At 48.7% G+C, this 25,166-nt stretch overlaps 1 protein-coding gene across 9 annotated transcripts in view; it reads right to left on the bottom strand.

Annotated features, from left to right (window-relative positions):
* CAMTA1 (calmodulin binding transcription activator 1) overlaps positions 1 to 25,166 on the bottom strand; it is a 310,966-nt gene that overhangs the window by 37,311 nt on the left and 248,489 nt on the right. For 7 of the 9 annotated variants that reach the window (XM_075437588.1, XM_075437589.1, XM_075437593.1 and 4 more), the window contains 4 exons: positions 14,810 to 14,950; positions 10,643 to 12,498; positions 7,462 to 7,588; positions 6,535 to 6,669 (listed from right to left, as the gene is read on the bottom strand). In XM_075437588.1, coding sequence (XP_075293703.1) covers positions 6,535 to 6,669; positions 7,462 to 7,588; positions 10,643 to 12,498; positions 14,810 to 14,950 — 2,259 coding nt within the window. Of the gene's footprint in view, positions 1 to 931; positions 1,023 to 6,534; positions 6,670 to 7,461; positions 7,589 to 8,552; positions 8,571 to 10,642; positions 12,499 to 14,809; positions 14,951 to 25,166 lie in introns of those variants that run through there. The other 2 variants (XM_075437597.1, XM_075437596.1) reach the window with 2 other exon arrangements.

The raw sequence follows: 25,166 nt of genomic DNA, 5'->3' as shown, positions 1-25,166 counted from the left end.
GATGTTTGTAAAGAGCAACAGCCTAGAAGGACATGCTGCATTGCTGCTCACCTGCACAGTGCTACCCACTGTTCATGGAGACTCCCTCCTCCAAGGGTTACACACTAAAGGAGCTATAAACAGGAGAAAAGCAACTGATGGGGCACAGGTATACAGTACCTGTGCTACGGTACTGTAGGTACAGTAAAAATCCTGACCCAAATTTTCTCTCAAAAATTGCAAACTTAAGAATCAAAATATTCACTCAGAAATCGCCAGAGTAATGAGCAGAATGGTAACACAATAGCCTTGATTTGCTGCAAAATTAGGTAAGTAGGAACTGCTGCAAGCTACAAAACTGTGAAACACTGGAATAGGTCAGCAAGAGAGACTGAGATCTCCTTCACTGGACGCTTTCAAAAAGTCAAGACATCTGTCATGTTTACTCCATCTCTAAACTGGCAGCGGCCTACACTGTCTTCCGATTTCCCCTTCCTAGTCCTACTCTTTTCGATGAAGTGCTCCGCAAAGAAGTTTTGCAATAACCTGGCACGGAGCAGGCGTGCGCTTCAGGCATCCTCAAACTCCCCAGGGAAGGTCTGGGCTACCGACCTCACCCTACACCGCACCAACTCAGAACACAAGACGGTGATCTAGAGGTGCTAGGACGCTGTCCGCCCCTCTGCATGCGCGATGCTCCTGTAACAGTGCTGTCAGGACTCTGCGCCTGCATCGTAACATCGCCCTGGAAGGGCTGGGGACTAACAGAGGAGGGCAAGCAGATGGAAACGCGACCACCTCCCACAGCTGGGGGCACAGGAAGGGGGGGGAACGGCGAACTTAAACAGGCGTGCATCTGCCTCCGAAGTACCGCAGAGTGATGAACAACACAGAAGCATGCAGATTTAAACCCAGATGGACACTGCACGACGCACCATCCCGTAATACTTACCGGAAATAATACTTTGTCACGTCTGCACATCCACCTGCAAAGGGCGGGGGTCCCGGACCCCTCTGCGGTGCCGCTGCCTGCTTCGCGGTGAAAAACCCGACAATGCCTGGCACCCCAGGACTGACCCGGGAGTCTACCACGGCGTCAGACGCGGCTCCGGCCCGCGCCTGGCGCAGACCTTGCCGCGGGGACGGACAGCGCAGCCTCCGCCCCGCACCCGGCCGCTGCCTCTCGCATCCCCGCGGCCGGCCGGAGCCCCCCCGTCCCGGTGTGGCGCTACCCGGAGCCTCAGCGCTGCCCGCCGCACCGCCCCGCCTAGCGCCGGCCGGCATGCCCGGCGCCGGAAGCCTCCTGGGCGCGGCGCCCAGCGGCCGGGGCACGGCGCGGCACGCAGCCGCCCGCCCGCCGGGGCCGCGGGGCTCCGCCCAGCAGCTGGCTGCGGGGCCGCCGGGCAGCGCGGGCCGGCATCGGGGAGGCGGGCGCGGCTCTGCGCGGGGACGGGCCGCGCCGCCCCCGCCGCGGGCACACGGCTGCCGCGCCCGCGCCGCTCCGGACGGCTCCGTGGCTGCCGGTGGGGCGGGGCGTCCGGTTACCTCGAGCGCGCCCAAGCGCCCATGGCCGCGCCCGACGCCACCGGAGGCGGCGCCCAGACCCCTCGGCGGGGAGCGGGGCGCCGGGTCCTGCCGCCGCCACAGCGGGACACCAGCCCCGCCCGACGGCCCCCCCCGCGGCGCTGCGCGCCCTGCGCCGGCCCGGTGCGGCTGCGGCCGCCGCCTTCCATCGTCTGCGCCGGCGCGGCCGGGCAGCCCGGCCCCGCCCCCCGCCGGGCCCCGCCCCGGGCGGTGACGTCACCGGGCCCCATTGGCGGCCGCTGGCGTTTTTACAGCGCGCCGCGGCGCGCCTCGCGCCCGGGGTGTGTCCGGGGCGGCCGGCAGGCACAGCGCCCCCCACCCCCCCAGCGCTTGGCCCCCTCGCCGCTCTCCCGAGCGGCCCCGGTAGCCGGCCGCCAGCACGCGAGAGCGGCTCAGGACGGGACGCGAACAGCCGCGTCACCGTCCCGCAGCCAGGCTCTTCGCGCAGCTCTCATAGTAAACAATCGCACTCTTACTGCTCCAGTAAGGCCGATGCACAGCGGGCACACCCGACACACAGCTCCAGCGCGTCTGTGCAGTCCCTCGAGGCGCAGCGGAACGGCACGGCGGGCCGGCGCAGACCGACACCAGCAGCGGGGCACGCCAGCCAGCGGCCCGGCCACAGACCTCCGGCCAGCGAGGCAAGCTGGCTCACAGCACGACATCGGAACAGACAATGGAACGCTGCTCGCCCCAGTTCAACCACTGCGTAGCCCAAGTGGAACAGCACAGTCTGGGAAATGCAAAGCGACACAAGACAGGCTTCCCAAAATAACCAGCAGAGCAGCCTACCCGTGACCATCACGCGTGAATGGGAAAAAAGCCAAACGAATCTCACCAGGGATACAAACAAGGCAGACAAAGCCTCCAGACAGACTCGGAGTTGGTAAAGAAGAGAGGAGGATGAACAGGAATCTTTGAAGTTTACAGTGTAGTTCCTAGCACGGAACAAGGTATCCGTGTCCCGTGCCAACACCCACGTCCCAACAGGCTGCACCACAGCCCCATAACATAGTACAAACCGGTCACCCCTCTTCCCAAAGAGAACCCAAACAGATCATCTTTTGTGGTAAAATCCAAGATGTAAAGTTAAACATGCAGTCACCTCCACCCATATGGAAAGAGGAGTGATGAACAGTGCTACTGCTTATGGACACAGACTTTTTTCTACCAAAAGTTTCTTACGGCTGCAAAACAACCTTTACAAGGACCTCACTGATTTCAAACATGTCTCTGCTACAAGGCTGTGTTGTCTGCATCTCATCACATCTGCATGCGAGAAAGGGCATCCAGTCCCAGCAAACAGCCATCCTCCATGGGCTTTGGTGATGAACATCCACCATCCTGCATGCTTACCCTTGCACTACAGAAATCACACACTGCCGAACTGTGAAACACCACACGCACACGCTGCACTCCCACAGATAACTTCAATGCATGTGATCCCATCCACCTCCTGTGTGCCCAAACGACAGTCTGGGTGCCACATGGATGGCCACGTCACACTAACAGGAGTGAGCCACCAAACCCCCCCACTCTTTTTTACGTTTTCCAGCTGGGAAAGACAGGCAAATTTTCAACTGAGAATCCAACAGGAGCTGAGAGGCTGCCTATTACGCTCTCTTGCGTCAGCACCATTTAAGTTCAGTGCCCGTCACACCCTTGTCCATCACACACACTTGACTCCTCAGTTCACATGCTGCCTGTCTACATTTTTAAGCTCTGTTTGGGCTCCCTATGGCAGCACTTGCTCCTCCCCAACCTCTTTCCTGCAGATGCATAAGTGTAATGCCAAGGAGCTCTCGTACCAGTCTCCTTGGAATTTCTGATCATGTCCCATGCCAAAAATGTCATCTCTACAGACACTTTTTCAAAGCAGCAAAGGCTTCAGAGGAGGGCAAACATACATGCTTTCCATTGGCAATCCATACTAAAAAGCCTTTCTAATTTGTTACGCGTGTCACTAGAAGATCTCTGTCCTTCAGTTCAGAAGGGGTCTCATTTGCTTTTTGGTTTTCTTACTAAAGAGAACCTCTCTACAGACAGTGACTGAAAAGTGAGGTCAAATGGCTATAGAAGCACACAACGGCTTCCGAAAACTGCCAGTTTTATAGAGAAAAAAGAAGGGGCTGCCAAGTTTATCAGAAGAAAGCAGGATAACATGGAAGTGCTTCCTTTATGAGAAGAAAAACGGCTTTCCTTTCAAAGAAAAGTTAATTCTGATTAACTAGGAAAAAATGCAATAGCATCAGCAGCTGGTGTCCACTGTCCATTTGTAAAAGATCTAACTCATCTGTGGGGTAAAATAAGAAAGACTTAGAACAAAACAAGGCTGGCTGTGTATAGTTCAGAAAAGGGTGCACTATCCTTTATAGCACAACATAGCCACTGAAAATGGAAGAAGCCCTTCAGAGGATGGCCACTCAATGTGCTGCCCTGTAAAAGGCCTCCTCTGCACATCCCTTCACTTGGCTCGATACAGTCCCATAAACAGGACGTATGGAGGGATATCGTCTCACAACAGTTTCCAGTCATTCGCAGTGCTGCTCCCTCATCCCAATGGCCAATACTTGCTCTGTGCTCAAAAAGGTGGGATTTTACCTGTTCCCCAAGCTCACTACTTCCAAGAGTAGCAATTACTATAAACTGGAAAATTATTTAATGAAATGTTTTTCTATGGGAAACACAATTCCCACTGCTTCTGCACTGAGAGCTGCTCAGCATGCAAAAAGGTGTGTTCCCTTTTTCCTGCTGGTCACCATGGAACTCTGGTTTTGCATGCTTGGTTTGAGATGCTTCTTTGCTAACCCATCTTTGTTGAAATCTGAAACTTCTGCAGAGTTGTGATGCCAAGTATGCCTACTATCTTAGCATTAACTAGGAGCCATCCCAACCCGAGAGCAGCAATTTTATGAATATATCTGTTTTCTTTATTGGCTTTGTTTACACTATATCCTTTCAGGACTGAGCTACTACCCTTTTATGTCTGGAGCTGTGCTACAACCTGTGTAGCACAGCCTATTACTGCAAAGGCATAGAACAACTACACAAGTCCTATAACTGGACAGTAAATTCTGAAGAGGAGCTTGCAGAGAAACTGAAGCCACTATGCTGTGAGCTGGGCACGGTCAGACCGCTAAAGACTTGCCTCCTTAAGAAAGAAACAGAGGCTAAAGGTTTTCAGGTATCTGCAGCACTGAAGAAAGAAGGTGGATTAATTTTTGTCTTACTGTAACTGAAGATATACAGTTCACATATAGAATGTCTTTGTCTTTATTTAAAAGATATTTGTGGAAGACAATTGTTTATCTAAACTTATGTAAGATAGAAATTGCTTATCTTTTTACTACGCTATTCCTGGGGAATGGCGGACTGTTAACCCTGTGTCTCTTGCAATGGTCATACCAGCTGGAATCATTAACTGTGTTTTAACATGTAGTGCAAAGGAACTCAGTGTTCCACTGAGTTAGTTAAAAATAATTTAAACATTCTAGTCAGTATTTTGGGACTACAAATAATCCTTTAAAACCTTCCCTCAAGATGACATAACAGGCAGTAAGGCAAGGATTTGAAGCAGGACAATTAAAGTAAACAGAAAAGACAGGGATTTATGTATTTATTCTATTGATAGAATCAACTCGCATTAGGTTACACCTTAGCCAGCTAAGCTAACATTTGTTCTCTAAGAACAAATGGTAAGATGTTGCTGGTCCTTTAAATAAGAGCGTAGTTTGCTCCTTTTGGAGCACTGTGCATCAAGGCAGAGGCTTCTGATAAGTCACAGTTAGTATAATTACTCAGTCTTTTTCCCTGAAGGGCCTCTGCAATGCAGCGGTCCTTTTACTTTTTTTTTTTCCCCTCCCTGTTAGCAATGCCCTAGTTTGTTCACTGCTGCAGTCCCCCTCCCTTCCACCATCACTACATCATAACAAGCTCTAATTGAGAGCTTGCCCACTAACCAGGAGCTCCCAAACTGCAGGAACACCAGAGACACTACTCACAGCCACCTTCCGCAGCTCCTCTGAATTCACTAGTGCTGAGGAAATTGTCAAACAAGGGGTTTTAAAACCTATCCACTCTGCATGCCACACTGGCGAGATCGCCAACAGCTGAGTATCTATTTCCACCACATCAGTATCGGCTGTACTTCACATGCAATGCGCAGCCTCAGTAGCAGATGAAAAGCACCTGCAGAGTCTTCCAATGCTCAGAAGTCAAGCAATTTTTGTTGAACATAAGACTGTGTACCTCCTCTTTAAGAGCTATTTCCATTTCTGTTTGCCAGTATGCTTCTACAGCCAAGTCACAAATCTCTCCTTACTCCTGCAATTACCACAGTGATCTGCTGACGCTCCACTCCTGTCAACAAACATCAGAAGCAGTGCCGCCTCGACTTCCTTGAAATGTCCCTCTTGTACATGGCATTAAAAACAGCAGCTACAGGCCAGAAAGCGGAGACAAACTAAACATTTGTGTTCTGTTTGACAGAATCTGTATCTGCTCCATTTGCTAACTTCTAGGTAACAAAGTGGGATACGGACCTCATAGCAGTGGCTGACTGTAAAGTCCCCTCATCCTTTAAATTGTCTCACAATTTTCCCACTTTCTGCTTATAATACATTTTTCTGGACAAGCTGAAGTTTCACAGTTCTCAGGGAAGACAACTGCAGGATAGATGCTCCGCTCCTGTTAGGGACTGGCTAGTCCCTGTTATGGGTAAACAATCAGCTTTCTATTCAGACAAAGAAAACACTCCTCTGTCTCTTTCCCATCAAACGCAGCCACATTTTGTTCACATCAAAAGAACTAATAAGAAATTTCAGCACGAGGTCTTTGATTAATCGTGCAACAGACCTTCACCACAGCACAAACTTGCCCCTCTACATCCCTCCCCCACGCCAGGAACTGCTCCTTTCATTCACAGTCCTACCATTCAGTGAGCTTTGTTAAAATATATCGCATGCTTCTTACCATCCAAGGACAGCCAGTCATGCTGGGAGGAAGGCAGGGTTGGCAGAGCTCTGGCTTTATATTCAAACACCACAGAATTGGAGATGATCTGATTGTTGAAGGCAACTTGCAAAGTCACGAGCCCAGTGTCATGAGCTAAAAGGAAAGAGCATGTGTAAGACAGAGACCTCCCAGCAGAAATGCATGGAGAAGTAGGATCCTATTGATCTCCCCACGTGCTAAGCGGCAGGCTGAGAGCAGATGCAGTGAGAGGAGAGGGGGCGTTTGACAATATTTTTCTGACTAGACAACTAAAGAGTCCAAAATGCCAATCTGTATTTTCAAACATGAAGGCTGTAAGCTTAAGAGTCATCTAACGGGTTGTTTTGGCAGCAGGCAGAATCACATGTGTTCCTAAAGATTAACTACCCTCATTGAATTTCCGGTGGGAAGCTGGGGCATAACAACAAAGCTAAGCTATTCTGCATACGCTTGAAGTCACATACTGAGGGCCAGCACTACTGAAAATCTCTGCAGGGAGGCTGGAGGTGTTCTCATCCTGTAAGTACCAAGGAAAAAGTGCAGAATATAGGCAAATTAAGAGTCAGCAGAGCAGTGAGTGCACCCCTAACTAACAGTTGCTCTTTAATCTGCTATTTCAAAACTAAAGAAATGCTTAGAATTATTTTAAATTATTTCAAATAATTATTTTAAAGCTAATTCAGAGCTTCTAAATAGCGTGTGTTATGATCTGTTCTGATGCATCAAGGTCCTAAACTGCTATTCTCATACTGAATAGGTCAAAGAAGAAAGAAAAGCTTCTCTATCTTTATGCACTACCTCTCACAATGCGTGCATGAGTTTAGTCAAGACATACACATGACACTATTAGGCTAACAACAAAACCTGCTCTGAAACAGCCAACTCGAGGACAGAGGCGTTCCTTACCCGGGCAGTAGCAGCGCAGTACCCCTGGCTGAATTAAAGATGCAGGCACTGAGATTTGATCAAACAGACAGCTGTAATTATTGCTGGCTTCCTGCCATGGACCAGTAATTAGGACTTTTACTCCTCCCTGTGAAAAAAAGAGGGTGGAAAAAAAAGCATTACAGAAGAAGCCATCCCCAGAGAGGACGGTGCACTGAAACAGCTGAATGGCAAACAGTATCATGAGGGTAACAGAAGTGCCAGGCTAACACAGATCCTTGGCACCAGTCAGTGCCGATAGCCCCCTCTCCGACCACTGTGGGACAAATGCAGACAGCATTCCACAGTAGAGCATCTTTGTCTTTCCTCACTCACTCTGTTCCCCGCTCCTACCCGTACACTCAAGCCCTGTGCTTTGCCGGCATGACCCTCGCCGCAGGCCGCCTGCCTGCCTTTCGGTCGCTTGCCAGCTCCCAGACCTGTAACGGCAAACCTCTTGCATGCTGCCAGCTGGGCACCCCTCCCACCAGGCAGGTCCTGGTAACTTCTGGGTGCTCCATCCCCACCTCCTGCCCACCGCCGCCCCCTCGCCGCTGCCTGCGCAGGCCCCACGCTGGTCTCCCGGCCATGGAGAAGTGCCGGAGGTCAGCCGCAGCGCGCAGGCTGCCCGCTCGCCATCGCTGCCCTGCCGACACGGACGGCAGACCGCCGACAGCGACGGGACGCGGACGGCGACACATCGCCTCCCAAGTCACAGCTGGAGCCGGGCCGTGAATCCGGCACATCTCAGCTAGAACCGACAGTCGCGCTCCTCTGCGAGCTGGGGTTAGACACGGCGGCAGCAGTGCAGCGGGGGGACCCGGAGCGGGGCCGCTCCTGCGGACAGGCCCCTCCACCGCCGCCCCGGGCCAAGCCCGCCCCAGACCCTTCCCCCGTCGCTGCTGTCGGGCTCCTGTGCCGAGCAGCAGAACGGCGCGGGGGAAGCCTCCGGCCTCCGCACCCCGTGCCCAGACCCGGGACGGCAGGGGCCCGGCCGGGAGCATGGCCGCCCCAGCGCGCCAGGCCCCGAAGCGGCCGGGACAGCGGCCCTCTCTCCGCCGCCGCCCGCTTACCCTCCGCCAGCAGCGCGGCCACCGGGCGGCTGCGGCGCGGGCCCCGGACCCGGCCCTCCCCGCCTCTTCCCCGCGGCCGTGCTGCCCCCGGGCGGCCGCCGGCGGGAGCGCGGCCCGCCCGCCCTCGGGAGGCGGATCCGGCGCGGCCGGCGGCCTCGGCCAGGGCCTCGCCCGGGGACGGCGGCGGGCAGCCGGGCCAGCGAAGCGCCAGGCCAGCAGCGCGGGGTCCCGCCGACCCCGACCCCGCGGCCGGGCACCGCTCCGAGCTGCTGGCACCCGAAACCTGACGCTCCGGGCGCGGACCCAGGCAGCCGGGAAGCAGTCCTGGGCCTGTGCTGGTTTTGCAAACCGTTCTGGTGCATCTGTTCGCATGGGTTAGTCCCTGTGGTCTGTATAGAACAGAAATAAGCTCTGCCAGCAGGAGTCGAACAGTCCATTAGTGTAGCAATGGATAACAAAAAAAGTACGTTTCCATGGTAGCAGCAAAAAAGAAAGATTTGCACCAGAAAGGCTGGAAGTTTGCTCTTAGGGGTTTTTTTCTGTTGATTTTTGGGACCTTCTAGACAAGCAAGAAAAGAGTCAGACCAACTGTCCGGCCAGCGGGGACGGCAGAAGCAGTGTCTGTAGCCCAACATAGCCAAATACCTGTGAAATAACAGTGCATCTTGCAAAAGCAGCCTAACTCTTCAGTTGCTAACAGACCATCCCTGCTTGTTGTTCCACGTTAAACAGCCAGTTAGGTAACACCAGCAGTGGCCACCGCAGTGCTGGTGCTTCGGCTTGTATCACACTCCAGAGAAGCAGAAGACTGGCATTCAGACCTGGGTCTCCACCAAGACCACGAGAAGGCAAACTCCAGCTGGCAGCAAGTGGCAGACGATCAGCGACCACTGTGTCTCTCAGAGAGGACTCTGGCAGAGGTGAAGCCCCTGGGCATCTCCTGCCCTGGACAGTCCCAGATTTCCCTGCCAGCTGCAGACCGCACAAGCGCTGGGTGAGGCTGTAATGGGCAGCAGGATGCCTTCAGCTGCCCACCGTGCCTGAGCCTGCACCGCCACCTCGCTGGACTTGTCTGGAGAGAGGGCAACTAAATGGAGGGCAGAAACCCCTGAAGGAGGCTTTTTGTCAGTGCCCATCGGCCATTCCTGCATGCTGGCAACCCCAGTTTCCTTCCACCTGCAGAGTGAACACCCCTGTTTTCTCACCAAGTCCCATACTGCAGAGTACGTGAGCTCCTGGAGCCCCTGAATACCAACTCATCACCTGCTCCTGTAACACCGTGGTCCTGGAGCTGTCACAGGATCATTCAGCCACCTCACCCGCCTATTGCTGCATGTTTCTGCTGCCATGCCCACTAGCAAACTTGCCACCCAGTGGTGTCAGATGCACACTTACTGGAGGTGCCATCACAGGACTGATAATCAGATCGTGCTACTCAACAGGGACAGAAAGATCTTTTCCTGAGCAGTTATTACACACCTCCATAAGGCAACAAATGCAACAGTGCTCCAAGGCTGGCCTTACAAAAACACAAAGGACCATTTTTTTTTTGTTCAAAAAAACCCCTGCCTCTCCATCACTGGCTCAAAACAGCCTCTTTCCTCTAGCATTCCTTCACATCAGAAAAGTCAGCTACTGACATTTTTAACTTGTGGTGCATGCAACTGATTTTGGATAGTGTGTTGGATGGAGGTAAATGCTGAACTCATAAAGGCAATGCACGTCAGGAATTACTCCACTATGAACACTGGAGCCAGATTTAAGGATCAGCTCCAGTTTTCCAGCTCCATTGCTCTAATGTGGCTAGGTAGCACCATGAAGCCATCACCTGGGAAATACTTTGCTTTTCAATGAAACAAAACATTTCTGTTCAGATGCTTCCTAAGTGAAGAATGGGCCCTCTCAGGGTAATGAAGTGCTTAATTAAAAGTACACTCAGACATGCAAATGGCCTTGGATGCTCCGACTTCTATGAGAAATATTTTAAAAGCCTTGTCAAAGCTTTAACAAAACAGTTCTTGGGAGCCCTTATTAACAAGGCAATGAAAAGTAAGGCAGTAAACATTAATGAGTAAAAGCCCTAGACTTACCTCAGGGTAAGACCACTCTGGTGAATAATCTGTCACCATGAACAAGCGCCCACTCTGCTGTAGCAACCCCAAAGTGCCTTGTGCTGCAGCGGCTGAGACCACCTCAGCCACGTGCATGTACGCCATCGTGCTGGCTCCGTTCTCTGTGCTGCTGAGCTGCATGTTGGCTTGCTGAGGACTGCAGCAAGGAATGCACATTTCAGTCTGGTTGTAGGTTGCTCTGTTACTGTCTTCAGGCTGAGACAGTCCGGCACTATCACCTGACACAAGCTGGTGTCCATAGAGAGCATTGCTCCCACCTTCTACTGATATGAAATCATTAATTAGATCAGAAAACTGATTGCTGAAGGAGATGTCAAAGTGGTCCAAGTTAAGCTCCATGTTGGAGGAGTTATTTAAGCTAGGATGGGCCACAGGATAGAGTCCTTGTACCATGTTTCCTTGGAGAATCGGGAGATTGTTCCCATTCCTGATACCCCCATTGGCCTCAGGCTGCAAGTAGTGTTCTGTGCTGCAGGCTTGAAGATCCCCTGATTTAAGCAGATTTTCATTCCCTTCTGCCTGCTGGGAGGTCTCCATGGGAACTTCAGCTTCTGCAGTCATAGCCTGGAAGTTTGCTTGGAACTGCATGAGCTGGAGAGAAGAGGTGGACTCTATTCTGGTTTCCACTGTGCCGTTACAGTTGGAAGTGGTTTGGGACGAGGACTCTGTTTTCACACTGGGGATTCCTAACGTGTTCACAAATGAGCCACTTGTGTCACTCAAATTGTTGTGAGTGTTTTGCTCAAGGGGAAGCGGTTTGCTGGCATCCTGCAGAAAGAAGCTGGGGGAAGGGGTTTGATGAACGTGAGGGCTCTGGACGGTCTGATTGAAGCTGGAAGAATAGTCCTTGTTGGAGTCAATGGCACTGAAGTCCATCTGCTCCAGGGTGGTACTTGGGCTCAGACCTCCTCCAGATGGAAGCAAACCTGAACCAGTAGTGAGGGTGAGAGTGTTAGATGCAGAAGTGGAAGAAAATGCTTCTTTGGACATCTGTTGTTCAAAAGACGTGTCCTCAGTTTTAATTTCTTTTGTGAGGGCTGTATTGAAGTTGAAGCTACGTTCCGTTGTGGGTGACTGCCTTATGTTAGTACTGATGCTGTCACTTTTCATACCTCCTCCGCCATAAGTCTGCCCTTGCTTGGGATTGTTAAGAAAACAGTCTGGATCAAAATTCATGGTGGTTTCTGGAATTTTTCTATTTCCATCTAAGGTTGTGGAGAGCACAAGTTCCTCGGAGACAGTGCTGGGTAGCATCGACAAACTCTCTGAACTGCCAGTTGTTGGAAAAGCAAATTTGTGTCCATCTGAACTCACAGCAAGTACCAGTCCTTGTGCAGCTGCATCTGAGGACAGAAGGTGTTGATTTGGGCCGGAGGTGGGTGACATGGTATACACAGCTTCACTGGTGACTTCTGACATAAATACGGTGGCACTTTGTGACAAGCTTCCCATAACTGATGCTACAGCCATACTGGACACACCAGTGACGGCTGGGCTATCTGCCATATCCGGGTCGCTATTTAATCCACTGCTGATAGACACGGGAGAATTCTGGGTTGTGTCAGGGACCTCCACTTGGTTGGTGGAAGAAACCTCAGTGCTGTTTTGGTGGAGTAACACCGGTTTTGCCACTTTGCCGTTCCTCTTCTCTCGACTGGAGGCCTTGCCATGACTGTGCTCATTCTTGCCTTCAGAGACATCGTTATTTTGTACCTCTGAATGAGCGCTGTACCCACCTGTCCTTGGTTCAACCTTTGGTGATATGATGCGATGTTTGGCACTGTTACACTTGTGATGCACACTGCTTCCTGCCCCTGTGCCAGAAAACAACAACATTTGCCATTCAGTAAATACAAAATTAAGACGATGCTAGCTGCATATCTTATGGCTGTAGCAAAGGAGAGCCATGCTTACACTGAGTGTGTGTGAGAGAGAGCGAGCACAAATATGAGAGAGCAAGCGAGACCTTGGAAATAAAATTAATTTCTTGCCAATGCCAGATTTACAGCTGCCTTTCTGTCTAATGCATAGATCCACTGCGTGCAATGACAGCAACCTCAAAACAGGCATGTGTGCACCCTTCCTGCCACCCCACATAGCACCTACCCCCTTCCTCTCTGCCCCATCAGACAACGTGTTAGGAGGACAGCACTTCACGTCTGTGATAAGTTGTGGAGTTATTTAAACGTGCCTGATCTTGGTGCAAAGTCTGCAAAGCAAGGGCTGTTGCTGTCGGCTGTGGCAGAGGGTTTCTGCCTCGCAGGCCCTGCTGAGACCTCAGCCCCTTGCGACACAGAGGCGCGGCTGTCCACGCTGGTTGATGTTGAGTGGTTTGACAACTGCTCTCGTGGGCTGGATGCTGACTGGTGATCAGGAGGTGACAGATGCTGCATCACACTCCTGTCCTTGGGGTCACCCTGCTGCCTAGATTGCAACCCTTATCTTCTTGTCATCATTGTGTCTATTACAGCTGCCAATCAAATTATTAAAGAAGTAGTATATTAGCCAGCACAAAGAAAGTTTCCCTCCCGTAAGGATGGTGATGTGTTTCTCTTGTTGTAAGCTGTTCATATGCTGACAGATAAACATTTTGTACTTTCAGAGGTCGCACACAGAGCGTATGATTAGTATTGGAGCAGCTGAAGAACGCTCAAGCAAAGGTCACCAGAAGACAGCCCTCCACGGAGTTCAGCCAGCTGGCGCCTTTACTGGCCTGACAGAAGACAAACATCACCCAAGTTCCTGGGAGCCTGGAAATCAGGTAGGATGAAGCAAACAACAATTCTGTCTGCAAAGGCATCTTAGCCACAAACGCTGATGCAGGGACTGCTTTTGTTGTCTAAAGAAGAATAGTCCATGAATTTTTGATGTTTCTTTCCTTAATTGATTCATTTTCCCTAGAATGAGGTAAGAACATTAATTATGGTACTGTATAATGACTAAAGGGGGAAAGAAACCTCCTCCTCCTAGCTAATAGCTACAATTATAAATGCCATCTTCTGGGTAACATAAAGCATCCATGTAGCCACTGCAATTTGCTAAATCTTTTGTTCCTTGCCCTTGAAGAGGAAATTCTCTATTATGTGCTCAAGATTTGAATCAGGTCACTTAAAGTAGTTCAGGACAGTGCCTTTGAGACTAAATGCAATATTAAATCTCTCTATTCTCCTAGGTATAGAGATGAACAGGAACAAGGGCGAGGCTTTCACGCTGCCGCCTTTGTGGATGACAGTAAGGAATTGGGAATGTATGTGTCAACGTGCAACCCGTTATAAAACAAAGCGATACTGTTATTTTAAAAAGCATGCAGCAGACTTAGCACAAGACAAAACATCAAAGGGAAGAATAAAAGGATTCATGTTCAGATCTGCAAGCCTGGATCAAATGCTGAGCGTTAAGGGTTGAATTTTAATCCAAACTCAGGTATTTCAGAGGCCACCATTTTTACTTAAATCCTGATTGTGTAATGCAACTGTCCAAAAAAGAAGAAAACAATAAACCCTCTGAAGCACTGACAGCTTTTCTTTATAAAATTTTGCTAAAACCTAATTAATAGGTCACATATTTTACTTGACCAAAGTACTAGGAAGGGGTGGCTATAAAGCAGATGAGTTGGAAAAGTGAATCATCCAGCTTCCCCTTCTGTCTATAAAATGGTAATACTAAGGATGCTGGTTCTTGCTGTTGTAGTCTCACTCAAAACCATTTTTAACAGGGAAGAAATCTCCTGTATTTTCATGATCTCTAAATAAAACCTGTCTTATCCCAGTAATACTTTGTAGTTAACCACCTGAGCTCATTTTCTTCAGCAAAGTGGGCTGCAGGGCAAGGAGTTCAGAGGGTAAAGTTGGAAGAACATAAAATTTTGAGGCTTTGGTAACAAATTTCGAGCATGTAGAATAGAATATGCCTTTTTGAGCAGGTTGCATATACAGACCATCTATTAGAACTTGAATGTTGCAAAATGTTGACGTTTTTTTCAGAAGTTCCAGCTGCCTCCTTTTATGCTCAATTCACTGTGTCTCAACATTTCACTATACAGCATTTTCAGCACTTCAGTACTACAAATCCTACTCCAAGTCTGGGTTAAGCTGTGATCATTCTGTGCCCTCCCACAATACTCACCCAAGGTACCAGTGCAGAGACAGTTGTGTGTCCGAGGCTGCGGTTTGGTCTGGTGACTATCAAGGATCTGCTGCACGAGCTGTTCCACCGAGAACCCTGAACTGCTGTTTCCATTGCTGCATGTCCACTTAATGCCATGAACTGTGAAGAAAACAGAAAAACTTCCCATCAGAAACTTCAAAAAACATGCCAAGAAACCATCAAAAGCCATCCCAAAAAAACAACAGAAACCCATTCCTACTTACTGCTTTTTGTCAGAACTGAAGGACACCTATAAAAGGTAACAGTAATGGTTATTGTTTTACTGTTCTCTGCTCTCTGATAGCCATAGGCTTCCAAATGCAATTCCTGGATTAGGTATGCACAGAGGAAAAAAAACCTCAGTAGATCTTTCTCTATTTCACTTTGCTGTTAATGGTGGCTCTCTGAGCTGAAAAATTGTAAGGACCATCTGAATAGTGCATGTAATGATTAAAAACCTGAAAGCAACAAAATACTTGTGATTCATTGAAGTAAAAAGTACAATTCCAAGGGGCATTTTGGAATCTCCTTCTGTCTAATATAAACACAAAATTAGTTTTGTAATATAATCAGCAGCCAAAAATATACCACTGTAACAACAAATACAAACCTTTTGCCAGGTCTTCGTTGTCAGATGCTGGCTAGCAGCAGTGAAGCTTGACTCACTTTTTAGGAGTCACTAACAGACACTGTGTGAGTGCCTCCTCAGACTCAGAGGACTTTTTAGTAATTTGGGAAAACAGATAGGAGGGTGACGTTGCAGAACACGTTGCAAACTGCAGGTCTCTCTTCTTGGGGACTCTCTTGGCCTATTGGCTATTTAAATAAGAATGCTAAACCGCATCTAGATAAATTATTTGAATAAAGGCTCCCCCTAAGAATTTTTTTAGATGCAGAATTTCACATAACAATATTACTCTCAGCCTGACTTACAATGGAAATAGCATTTCTAAAATATTTTCTCCATAATAACCGACTCAAAGAACCTTCAGTCTCCTTTAATGTCTAAGCAATTTATATGTGCATATTACTTATTTATCCTTTATGTGCACTAGAGCTCACTTGCAGATTTTGGAAAGCGCTGGCTGGTGGCAACATCATTTCCAAGATGACCCCATGCCTGGCAGCTCAGGCCTGAAGAGCTGCTTTTCAGGAGTGTCTTTGTCATACTCTAGCAAAGCATCTTCCTTGCGCATTGTATTCTAAAATCCTTAACCAGAATATATAAAATCAAAGTTAAAAAGTCCCACAGACATCAACTTTGTAGGACTGAGCTCTAAACACACAGATCCTTGCGTGGTGAAGGTCCTCAATGTGAGGTCGTGAAATGCTGGTAACAGCACATCGGTCTGGTGATCACTATACAGCTAGAAGTATCTGCAGAATCTGGAGCAACAAGCTGAAAGATGCTTCATGCAAGAAGATCAGAAGGCAAATGAGGGCACGTTTATGACAGCTAATGACCATTGTCAAAGAGGCAGGATATTGTGTGAATCTCCTTTTCTCCTCCTTGATGTTGCTTATTCAGTATGTCATAAGCAGCTGGTGGAACAGAGCTCCTGGATCTGCTCTGTTAAGCAGTTTTATTGCCTTTTTTATCACCTGTTGCTGTGTTGCCTCATCACCCACTGATGTTACTTTGCCTAACAGAATCTCATCTTGGTCTAGTTTCATATTACAGAATTCATATTTTTATTGGCCAGGCTGAATAACTTGCAGAAATATTGTAAATAAGGTTTACAAGTGTTCTTCCTCATATCACTATTTAAAGTGCTGCAGTTAGTTTAGTAATGAGTCCCTCTATGCTTGCTTGAAAACCATATTTATTGTTATTGTACCCAACAGATTTTGCTTTCTAGTATGTTCACAATTTTGAATTTCTTCTTAACATTCAGTATCTGTTATTATGTCTAAGTTCATATATGCTTACTGCTTCAGTACCTCCACTCACATTCATTTTATTATTCTAGATACATTATTCTGTCACATGTGATGTTATGCCTAATAAGTAACGTTCGAATAGCAGTTTTGAAAAAAAATACATTGACAGTGAGATTAAAATGCAGCAATGTATTTGGAATGCTTTCAGCTATACTATATAAAGTTACTGAACTGTAATTATTACTAAGAAACTTTGCATTAAGTTATTTCCAGTTACTTCAGAAATGTTTTGCTAAAGAAGTGAGCTCACATATGTGTTGCTAGGTATAGAAAGTCTACTTTACAGCAGTACATCAGAGTTTGCTCCCTACTGCTGCTAAAGCCCGTGATGAGCAGTGTATTACAGGGGCCAAGTCCGGTAAATGAATCATGTCTCATGGTTTGTGTATTGACGATGATGGTTCTTACATCTGACTCAAGCTGTGAGCTGGAAGCTAAGAAATAATGGACAGCTTTACAGCTGGATACATGCAGTACCATGCCTGTTATTTTCAGGTTCTTAGTATAACAAAGTCCCATCACGGATCTATTGCTGCTGAGGAAAGGTCCTTCTCTAGCCTTGCTCCAGCTGATCCTAAAGGGCTCCGGCTCCAGCTTCTGTCCACATGGTGCGACTTTTTTTAGTGCTTATGCTCCCCGTATGTTATGAAGGTTATAAAACAAAAAGCCAGTGAAGGGTGACAGATTGCAAAAAAAGAATGTCTGGATGCTTAATGCAAATTATCCACTATCTTGGCACATCCAATATGCAGATTTTCTCCCTCCCCATTTAAAAAAAAACTCCTGGAGCTAGCGAGTTGTTAGTACTGAATACCAAATACTATCAAGATGGCTTTTAAAATGTCACGCTTGGCTTCCTGACACATAATGAGTCAGCAGGAAAGGAGATTTCTGTAGGGAAAAAAGGGCATTATGAAAGGAAGGTTAATAAAAAGCATACATACTCTTCTTGTTTCCTAACAGTTAGAAAAAATGAAACCACTGTAGAACTAAGTTTGATTCAATACAGTCATAATGTAGGAACAAAAAAAAAAAAGGAAAAAAAGACTGAAGCTTAACAGAAACTCTGGGAAGTATTTTAATCCGGATTTCTGTTCAGACTCCTCCTGAACTTCCTTATAATTTATAAGGAAAGCTGTGAACTGCTCTAACACTTTCCAGTGATACTGTAAACAGGTCTAAAAGCTGGTGCAACATATTCCTTGCCATGCACCCTCTGCACAGTGCCTGCAGCGTTGAGGCAGTGGAGCTGGGGAGGAATACTGGTATTTCACTGGGTGCTTGAAGAAGAGAAGTGAGGCTGGAGGAAGGTCCCCAATTCAGACTGCTAATGCTGCTCCTAGCAGAAATGCCTCCAACCCCCTCTTATGAGAACAGGCTCACACCTTTCTTCTTTTTCTTCTCATGGGAAGAAAACACAATAAAAATGACTTTCCAGTATTAGCCCAGCAGGTCCCTGTTCATTAGCCCTGTCACAACTTTGTCTGACCACCACGAGCAAAGGAATGAAAAATGACCTGGATTACCAGCAAAAGGACAGCTCAGAAGCCAAAGGAAACTTGCACATAGAAAAATATGGTTTGTCCAGGTTTCTTGCAACACCCTGGCTATTTCTGCCATCTTCCGCTGTTGGTGGTACTCAGTCCTCCACAATTACCAAGTCTCCAGTCTTGCAGCTACCTTCCTCCTCCCCATCACCTCAAGCCTGCCTTGCTGTCTCACCTTCACTCTACACTGAACACCACCAACAGCTAAAACCCTGACCATTTCCCTCTCTGTGGCTTCCTCCACCCTAAGCAAAACTTGTCCCTAAAATACCTTCCCACATTTAAATCTGATCATTTCACCCTTTCTGAATGCTCTTAGATGTTTCTCTTTGCCATTTCATCCATTTTACGCTTCCCGTTTCTGTTCTAAAGCTCTTACTCTTCTGTATCCCATACATACAATACAGCTTACCCACATATATATATGTACGCTACATAATGAAGCCATTCCTTACACCCTACGTTCTGCTCCTTTGCCCCATTTTGACAGCTAAGGGCCCATCTTTGGGGTTTTTGACTAACAATGATGACATCTTGCATGTGGAACAGCTAAGTTGGATCGACTCACAGAGCTAGAATATTTGGAATAATCAAGGTCAGGTTTCTGTTTGCCTCTCCCTCTTGACGTGTCCCGGAAGGCCTGCTGCAAACCCTTCGTTCAGAGTCCTGCCCTCAGCCACTTCTGACCGACACGAAACGCTTTAAAAATGCTACAGGCACTGACCGCAGGCTGAGCGGATCCTTCATCCTACTGCCCTGCTGATGGGAACGACAGCCCGCCTTGCTTCCTGCATCCTGCTCTACCAACCGTCGACCGCGGGAGGCTGTTTCCATGGCGATGGTCAATCAGCAATAGCAGCCATGTCCCTTCAACTTTTGTCGTGTTGGTGTTGGCAGGAGTAAAGGCCTTACTCCGATTTCTCAGTTTGGCTGCAGAAGATTTTCATTAGATTTATCCTTTTGCATCCAGATGCCCCCACACAATTCAGCTTTGATTTTCCAGCCCTCCACTTCCACTCGCTGTTGATTACAAAGGGAAGATTTCCTGAGCCTCGCTGCTGGGGACGTGGGCAGGGAAGATCACCTCGCGCATTTGCCGTTTCTTCGTGGCACTTCCTGAGTTTTAATGTCTTTGTAAGGACTCGTACAGACATTTCACTCTTAGCCATTCTTTAAAGAGAAGTCTTTTCTCTGAAACGAGGCCTTTCCTTGACGGTTTGCTCACGTGCAACCGGATGCTTGGCAGCAAGTGGGAAGCACAGGCGGTTCAGCCACCCTCGGCGAGCATCCGTGGAATGTGACTCTGCTGAAGCTGCTCAGAGCCAGACTTCTCCAACTTTTATTTACGGCTAAAGCAGGTTTTACCCGCAGCCACCCGGAGTTGGAGGCTGCTCGCACATGAGAGGCCAGCGCTGAAGCTCTCTGCCAAGCCACCGCCGGGCACCTCCCCGCAGCGAGGAGCAGACAACGCCCGCCAGGCTCAGGCCGCCATCGCCGGCCCTTCCCTGCCGCCAGACCGGAAGCTCCCGACCCGCCGAGCTCTGGAACCGCGCGGATAACGAGGGCGCTCGTCCGCGGGGACAGGACTCTCCGCCACCGGCAGCACGCGCCCAGCTCCGCCGTCCCCCAAGGGCACCGGCGCCAGGTGGCGCCGCCAGGTGGCGCCCACGGATAAGGAACGGGCAGTGCGCGGGCGGCGGGGGGCGCGCGCCCGGGTTGGCTCCCCCTCAGCAGGGGCCCGGCGGGGCGGGCGGAAACTCCTCGCCGGGGCCGGGGCGGCGGGGCCGGGCTCCCCGCCGTCACACGGGCGCGCAGGAGCCATCCCAGCCACATCCGCAACGGCTATGACCTGTTTGCCAGCCGTGTGGAACGCCGGGGAAGGGGGACCTCCGCCTGAGCAGGTGCTCTGGTGTCGAGCCTGACGGTTACCGCAGCCGGATGCTACGAGGGGAGACAAAGCCCGAAGGAAGCACAGACAATGAAGGCTGGCGTGCCCAGGGCGTCCTCAGAGAGGTTCTGCAGTTGCTGAACCTGGTTCAGCACCCAGCTCGTAGCGGGGCAGGACGCTATTTGGTTTAGCTTTCCTCAAGTTAGTTTCCACTACTGCTAGCAGTCCAGTTCATACTGGATTACCATCAATGCTCCGTTTCAGCTAGCGCCATTATTTTACTGTGAGATCTCCAAACGCAGCTGAAAGACTGCACCCGGTGAAAAATGGTTGCTCGTTTTGTTCTTTCGGCAAAGGGGCTTCCTACAGTAGGTAAAATGCGCGAGGGAAACCACGTTTCGTAAGGAGCGGCCCATGCAGGCATGGGAACAGCTCCCCTAGGGACATAAAGGCCACTACAGATAAAAGAGCAAGTGGAAAGGTGCAATTCTCACATGCAAGCCATGCGTAGAATGGTAATGAAAGGGTTGCAAGATGCGTCTGGGTGAGGAGATGCAAAACCGAGTAGGTGGCTGATACTGGCTATGCCGCTGATGGGAATGGGAGGTACCCGCCTGGACAAGGTCCTCTGCAGCCAGCTGTAGGTGACCCTGCTTTGGCGGGAGGGTTGGACTGGGTGACCCACAGAGGTCCCTTCCAACCCCGACCATTCCGTGATTCTGTACTCAAAGTCTGAGTGGCCAGTGGGATATAAGCACCTATCTCGCACCTGCTGTTGTATTCTCTTTTTAATGAAAAACCACAGCCAATTATAGTAACATGTGAGTACTATTCCAGAAAAACTGGACATCTGCATTACTAAAACTAAACTCTTTAAGAATCTAAGCTACTTTTCACAAGGAGGTCAGTTGGAACTAAGCTGGCAAGCTTCAGTTTCCACTGAGGGTCACTTTGTAGCTCTGACAATGACAGCAAATAGTAAAAATCATCCCATGTAGCATTTTTGTACGATTGATCTTTTAAGATTAACTATAAAAAAACCCTTAAACACAATTACTAAAATTTAATATAAATTTAAGTCCAGATAAAAATACCCAACAACTCAATTCTTGAAATCATATTAATGCCAATTATTGCTATTTAAACTTATTAAATCTTGGCTACAAGTGTTTAATGCCCTCTCCAGCTATGTCAACACAGGGATGCGGTTTCAGGTCACCTCCAAGAGCCCCAGACTGTTTCACTTACACAAAACAGAACTGGTGACTCCAGGGAGAGGCAAGTGTTGCATATGCCCAAAGGTGTTAAGTCTGATGGGTGCCACGTGAAACCTCCAGCTTCCCCAGCTGTGGCTGTGTGCAGGCGGCACAAGCAGGAGCAATCAGTTTCCAAGCAGCAGAGGAATGAAAAAAGCTTTTTTCCAAAAGCAAGATAGCTCTTAATTATAGTGGACCTCAAACAAGGATTGCAACATAGCACCAGCTGTGGGCTTGAAACTCATACTTTACCAGCTGAAGGATGAGAAAGCCAAAAGGGGATGAATTGGAGAAACCCCCAACATGAGCTGGCCCACAATTTGCTGATCATATGGAGTTTATACACAGAATTCTGCTGTGCTGGATTCTGCCACTGCATTCTGCTTTTACCACCAGATGCCTCTAAGGACATCTGCTAATCTTTCAGAGCGATCTCGAAGCAAGACTAACGGGGCACAAGGGGTGGGTGGGGGATTGAAAGCAATGCCAAATTGAGGCCCATTCTTCATACCAGGCATCCTGAAATGACTTACAGGTGTCTCAGACAACATTCCCGCAGAATTTTCATGTATTATTGCTATTCATTTTGCACAAATGTCCCAAAAGGTTGTATTCACACAGAAGCAACACACATGATGACTCTTTTGATTCAGACAACCAGTAAGAACACTGCCGACAGTCAGATTATCACAGGTCTGCCATCAGCAGCAGGAGGTTTCCGTGGAGGCTTTACAGCCCTCCCTGTGCTCCTTGACCATGCTTAGACTGCTAAGATAAGGCATCCATCTCCTAGCCTGGAAGGAGAGAGGAACCATCTTGCTGGGGTCACGAATCACGCATCCAGCCCTTCCAGGCTCGTCTGCTTCAGTCTCAAGGACTGCCAAACTGTGGCCTGAGAAGCCAGCAGTGATAGTCCAGACAGGTCACGGATGTCCCAGCGTAAAGGCAGATGACAAATATATCAGAACTAAATAAAAAATCCAAAGCCCTGAATGCTGAAGTCAGGCTGATTAATTAGTTATTTATAGTCTCAACTCAGTTGGTGATGTTGGAAAAAACCCCAAATCCTGAGAGTATCTGCAGTGAGTATCTACCTTTCATGCATGTTCAGATGGGTTAACTTCAGTCTCAATTAGTTCACAGACCAGCTACTTTAGAACAAGTTAACCGCGTTTCCATAAACCTCTCAGAGCTGTATGGCCACCCTGAAGAGGTATTTTTTCATCCATAAGCACCAGCGCAAGCACAGTCACAACATTAGGAAAAGCCACCTCTAAAGCCAGTCATGAAGCTCGGGGTTCATAGAGGTATCCTTCAAGACCAGGAGAGGAGCAGCCACCTCTCCGCAGCCCAGACCTCAGCATCCTGCCCCTCACGGAGGTGACACAGTCTGGTACCAGGAGCCTGTCCCTGCCCCAGATGCCTGCTGAACACTTGCTGAAAGCTGGACTGACTGTGGGATGATGCAATAGGAAAGGAAGTGCAAGCTGAGTGAATTATGGATGCAAGAAATGTGAGCAAACTCCCAGCTCATCCCAGTCAGGGGGTCTCTGTTTCAGAAAAAACAGTCTGATGTATTTGTCTGGCTCGGACTCTCAGACCAATGCCTCTCTCCCCGCCAGCCATCTGCCACATCACTTTCAGTTCTTCAGGCACACACAGCCAAGAGAGAACATGCTCCCAGCCTTTGGCTGCCACACCACTGACTCTCCGCTATCCTAGATTCTGATATAAAAACTTTAATATCTGACAGAGGTCAAAAGCTCTAGTACCTGACTCCAGTCCAGGCTGAGTAGGACTTGAACAAACAGCTCTTGTTCTCAGCGAGTCGAGAACTGGACGCTGTCACTAGCCTCTGACCAGGAGGAGGCATTTCCCCAAAGGCAGAAGTAGTATCAGCTTCTCCGCCTAATTCTGAATGACATCAATGGTCTGAAATAGGATGCAAAAATCTCCCTGCAGGTACAGCTTTTGGCCACAGACCTCCATGCGCACCCTGGCTGTATCATCACTAACTTGTCTTAAACATGAAATTCTTATGAAAAACGGCAACAAAGAATACAAAAGAATCAACAAAAACCTCACACAGCTTCCAAGACCAGAGGATTAAAACTAGATGAACTGCAACACGGAACAGATAAAAGGGCGAGACTGTTGCTTCACTGGCGCTACCATGCACAGTGCTTTGATTAAGTCATTGACAAATCTGCTGTAGGGCAGAGAAATTTGGAAACACCAGGCAATCAAACCGTGAAGGCTGTGAAAGAATGTGATTAATGCAAAAATGTGATGAAACTAATGTGCTTGGCTCCAGAATTTCATGGCACACCCAATACTGGAACCAAATCTGATGGCTTCTTGGCGAGCAGTGCCCCTCTGTGCTCCCTCAACACGGTTATCCATGTCCTCTTTGTTTTCTAGGTCTGATCAGAATCTAAAGCTTTTATTTTAGCTACATTTCTAAGGATGCGTTTCCAAGGATATGTACCCATAAACAGAGACGTGTACATGCATATATACACTGAATAATTGTGCAGAATTTCCCTCTTCCCTCCTGAGACATAAAAGAGCCAAGTGTTATTAAATTTATGGCGAGTTTGTTGCAGTTTTCACATAATTTTCTTGATGCACTGCAGATTTTTTAACAGGCTGTCACTTCCTCTCCTGTTTAATGTTAAGGTACTTGTCCAGTCTCAGCTACACCTTCAACATCCTGGATTTCTGTCTAAGGTTATCGGTCCCAGGGGCAATATTCTGTTTAGCAAATGTGTCATTTCCTCTCTTCTCTTCTTCTTGTCTTCTGTCCTCCAACTTTGTGTGGAAAAGAAATACAAGCGCCTGCAGAGCTCAGGATCCAACAACGAAGCGGTGCGAACTTACATTACTAATGCTGCGGTCAGTGCGAGACTGATCTTTCACTGATGGTTGAGACACATCAGAATGTACTTCATGGCTGTGACCTCTAATTACAGAAAGCTGGGCATGACACCAGCGTCCAGCCAGAGGCAGGGGTAAGGGAGAAAAGCAGACCTGGCATTTGATGACGCAGATGCAAGCACCTAGATTGGTACTGTGGCTCCTGCAGTTAATTTTCTCTTATTTACAGACCCACGCTATGCCTAATCTTTCTTTCACTGCAAAAAGATGTTTGTGTACACACGGGGACATATTACTCAGGTGAAGACATAAAATACAACTGTGATATGAAAGAAAATATTATACTCCAAGGTGGATGCAGAGAGGTCCAAAGAACTGCCTGTTTGCAGAGAAAACTTCCCGATCACTCTGCACACTTGCGCAGCCATCTCTTTAGACTGCAAAGTTTAGAGCAGTAGTAAACGATACCCATCCTGAAACACTCAGTGCCACGGAGTCCGTCTGTAAGCAACAGCAACCCGTTCCGATCTGACACTGAACCACGAAAACATGGAGTGCCCTTAGGGAAAACCTACCTGCCAGTACTGCAAAGGCTCTTTGCAAGCGAGTCGGTGCCTATGAACGGCGCTTGAAAATGCAAAATCATACGTACAATTTTTTTCCCCAGTGTGTGGAGGGGACCTTTTTTGGGACATGATCTTTTTTGGGACAGTCTGGGCAGCTATCATACCATGCATCCCCCTGAATACTGGGAAGAAAGAAAGTGCAGGCAGATGCAAGTTGAGTTTGACGGTGACAAATGACCCCTTCACAGGGATGGTTGGTGG

Source organism: Opisthocomus hoazin, chromosome 16 (assembly GCF_030867145.1).
Source record: "Opisthocomus hoazin isolate bOpiHoa1 chromosome 16, bOpiHoa1.hap1, whole genome shotgun sequence".
NCBI lineage: Eukaryota > Metazoa > Chordata > Aves > Opisthocomiformes > Opisthocomidae > Opisthocomus > Opisthocomus hoazin.
This window is presented reverse-complemented; position numbering and strand designations above follow the sequence as displayed.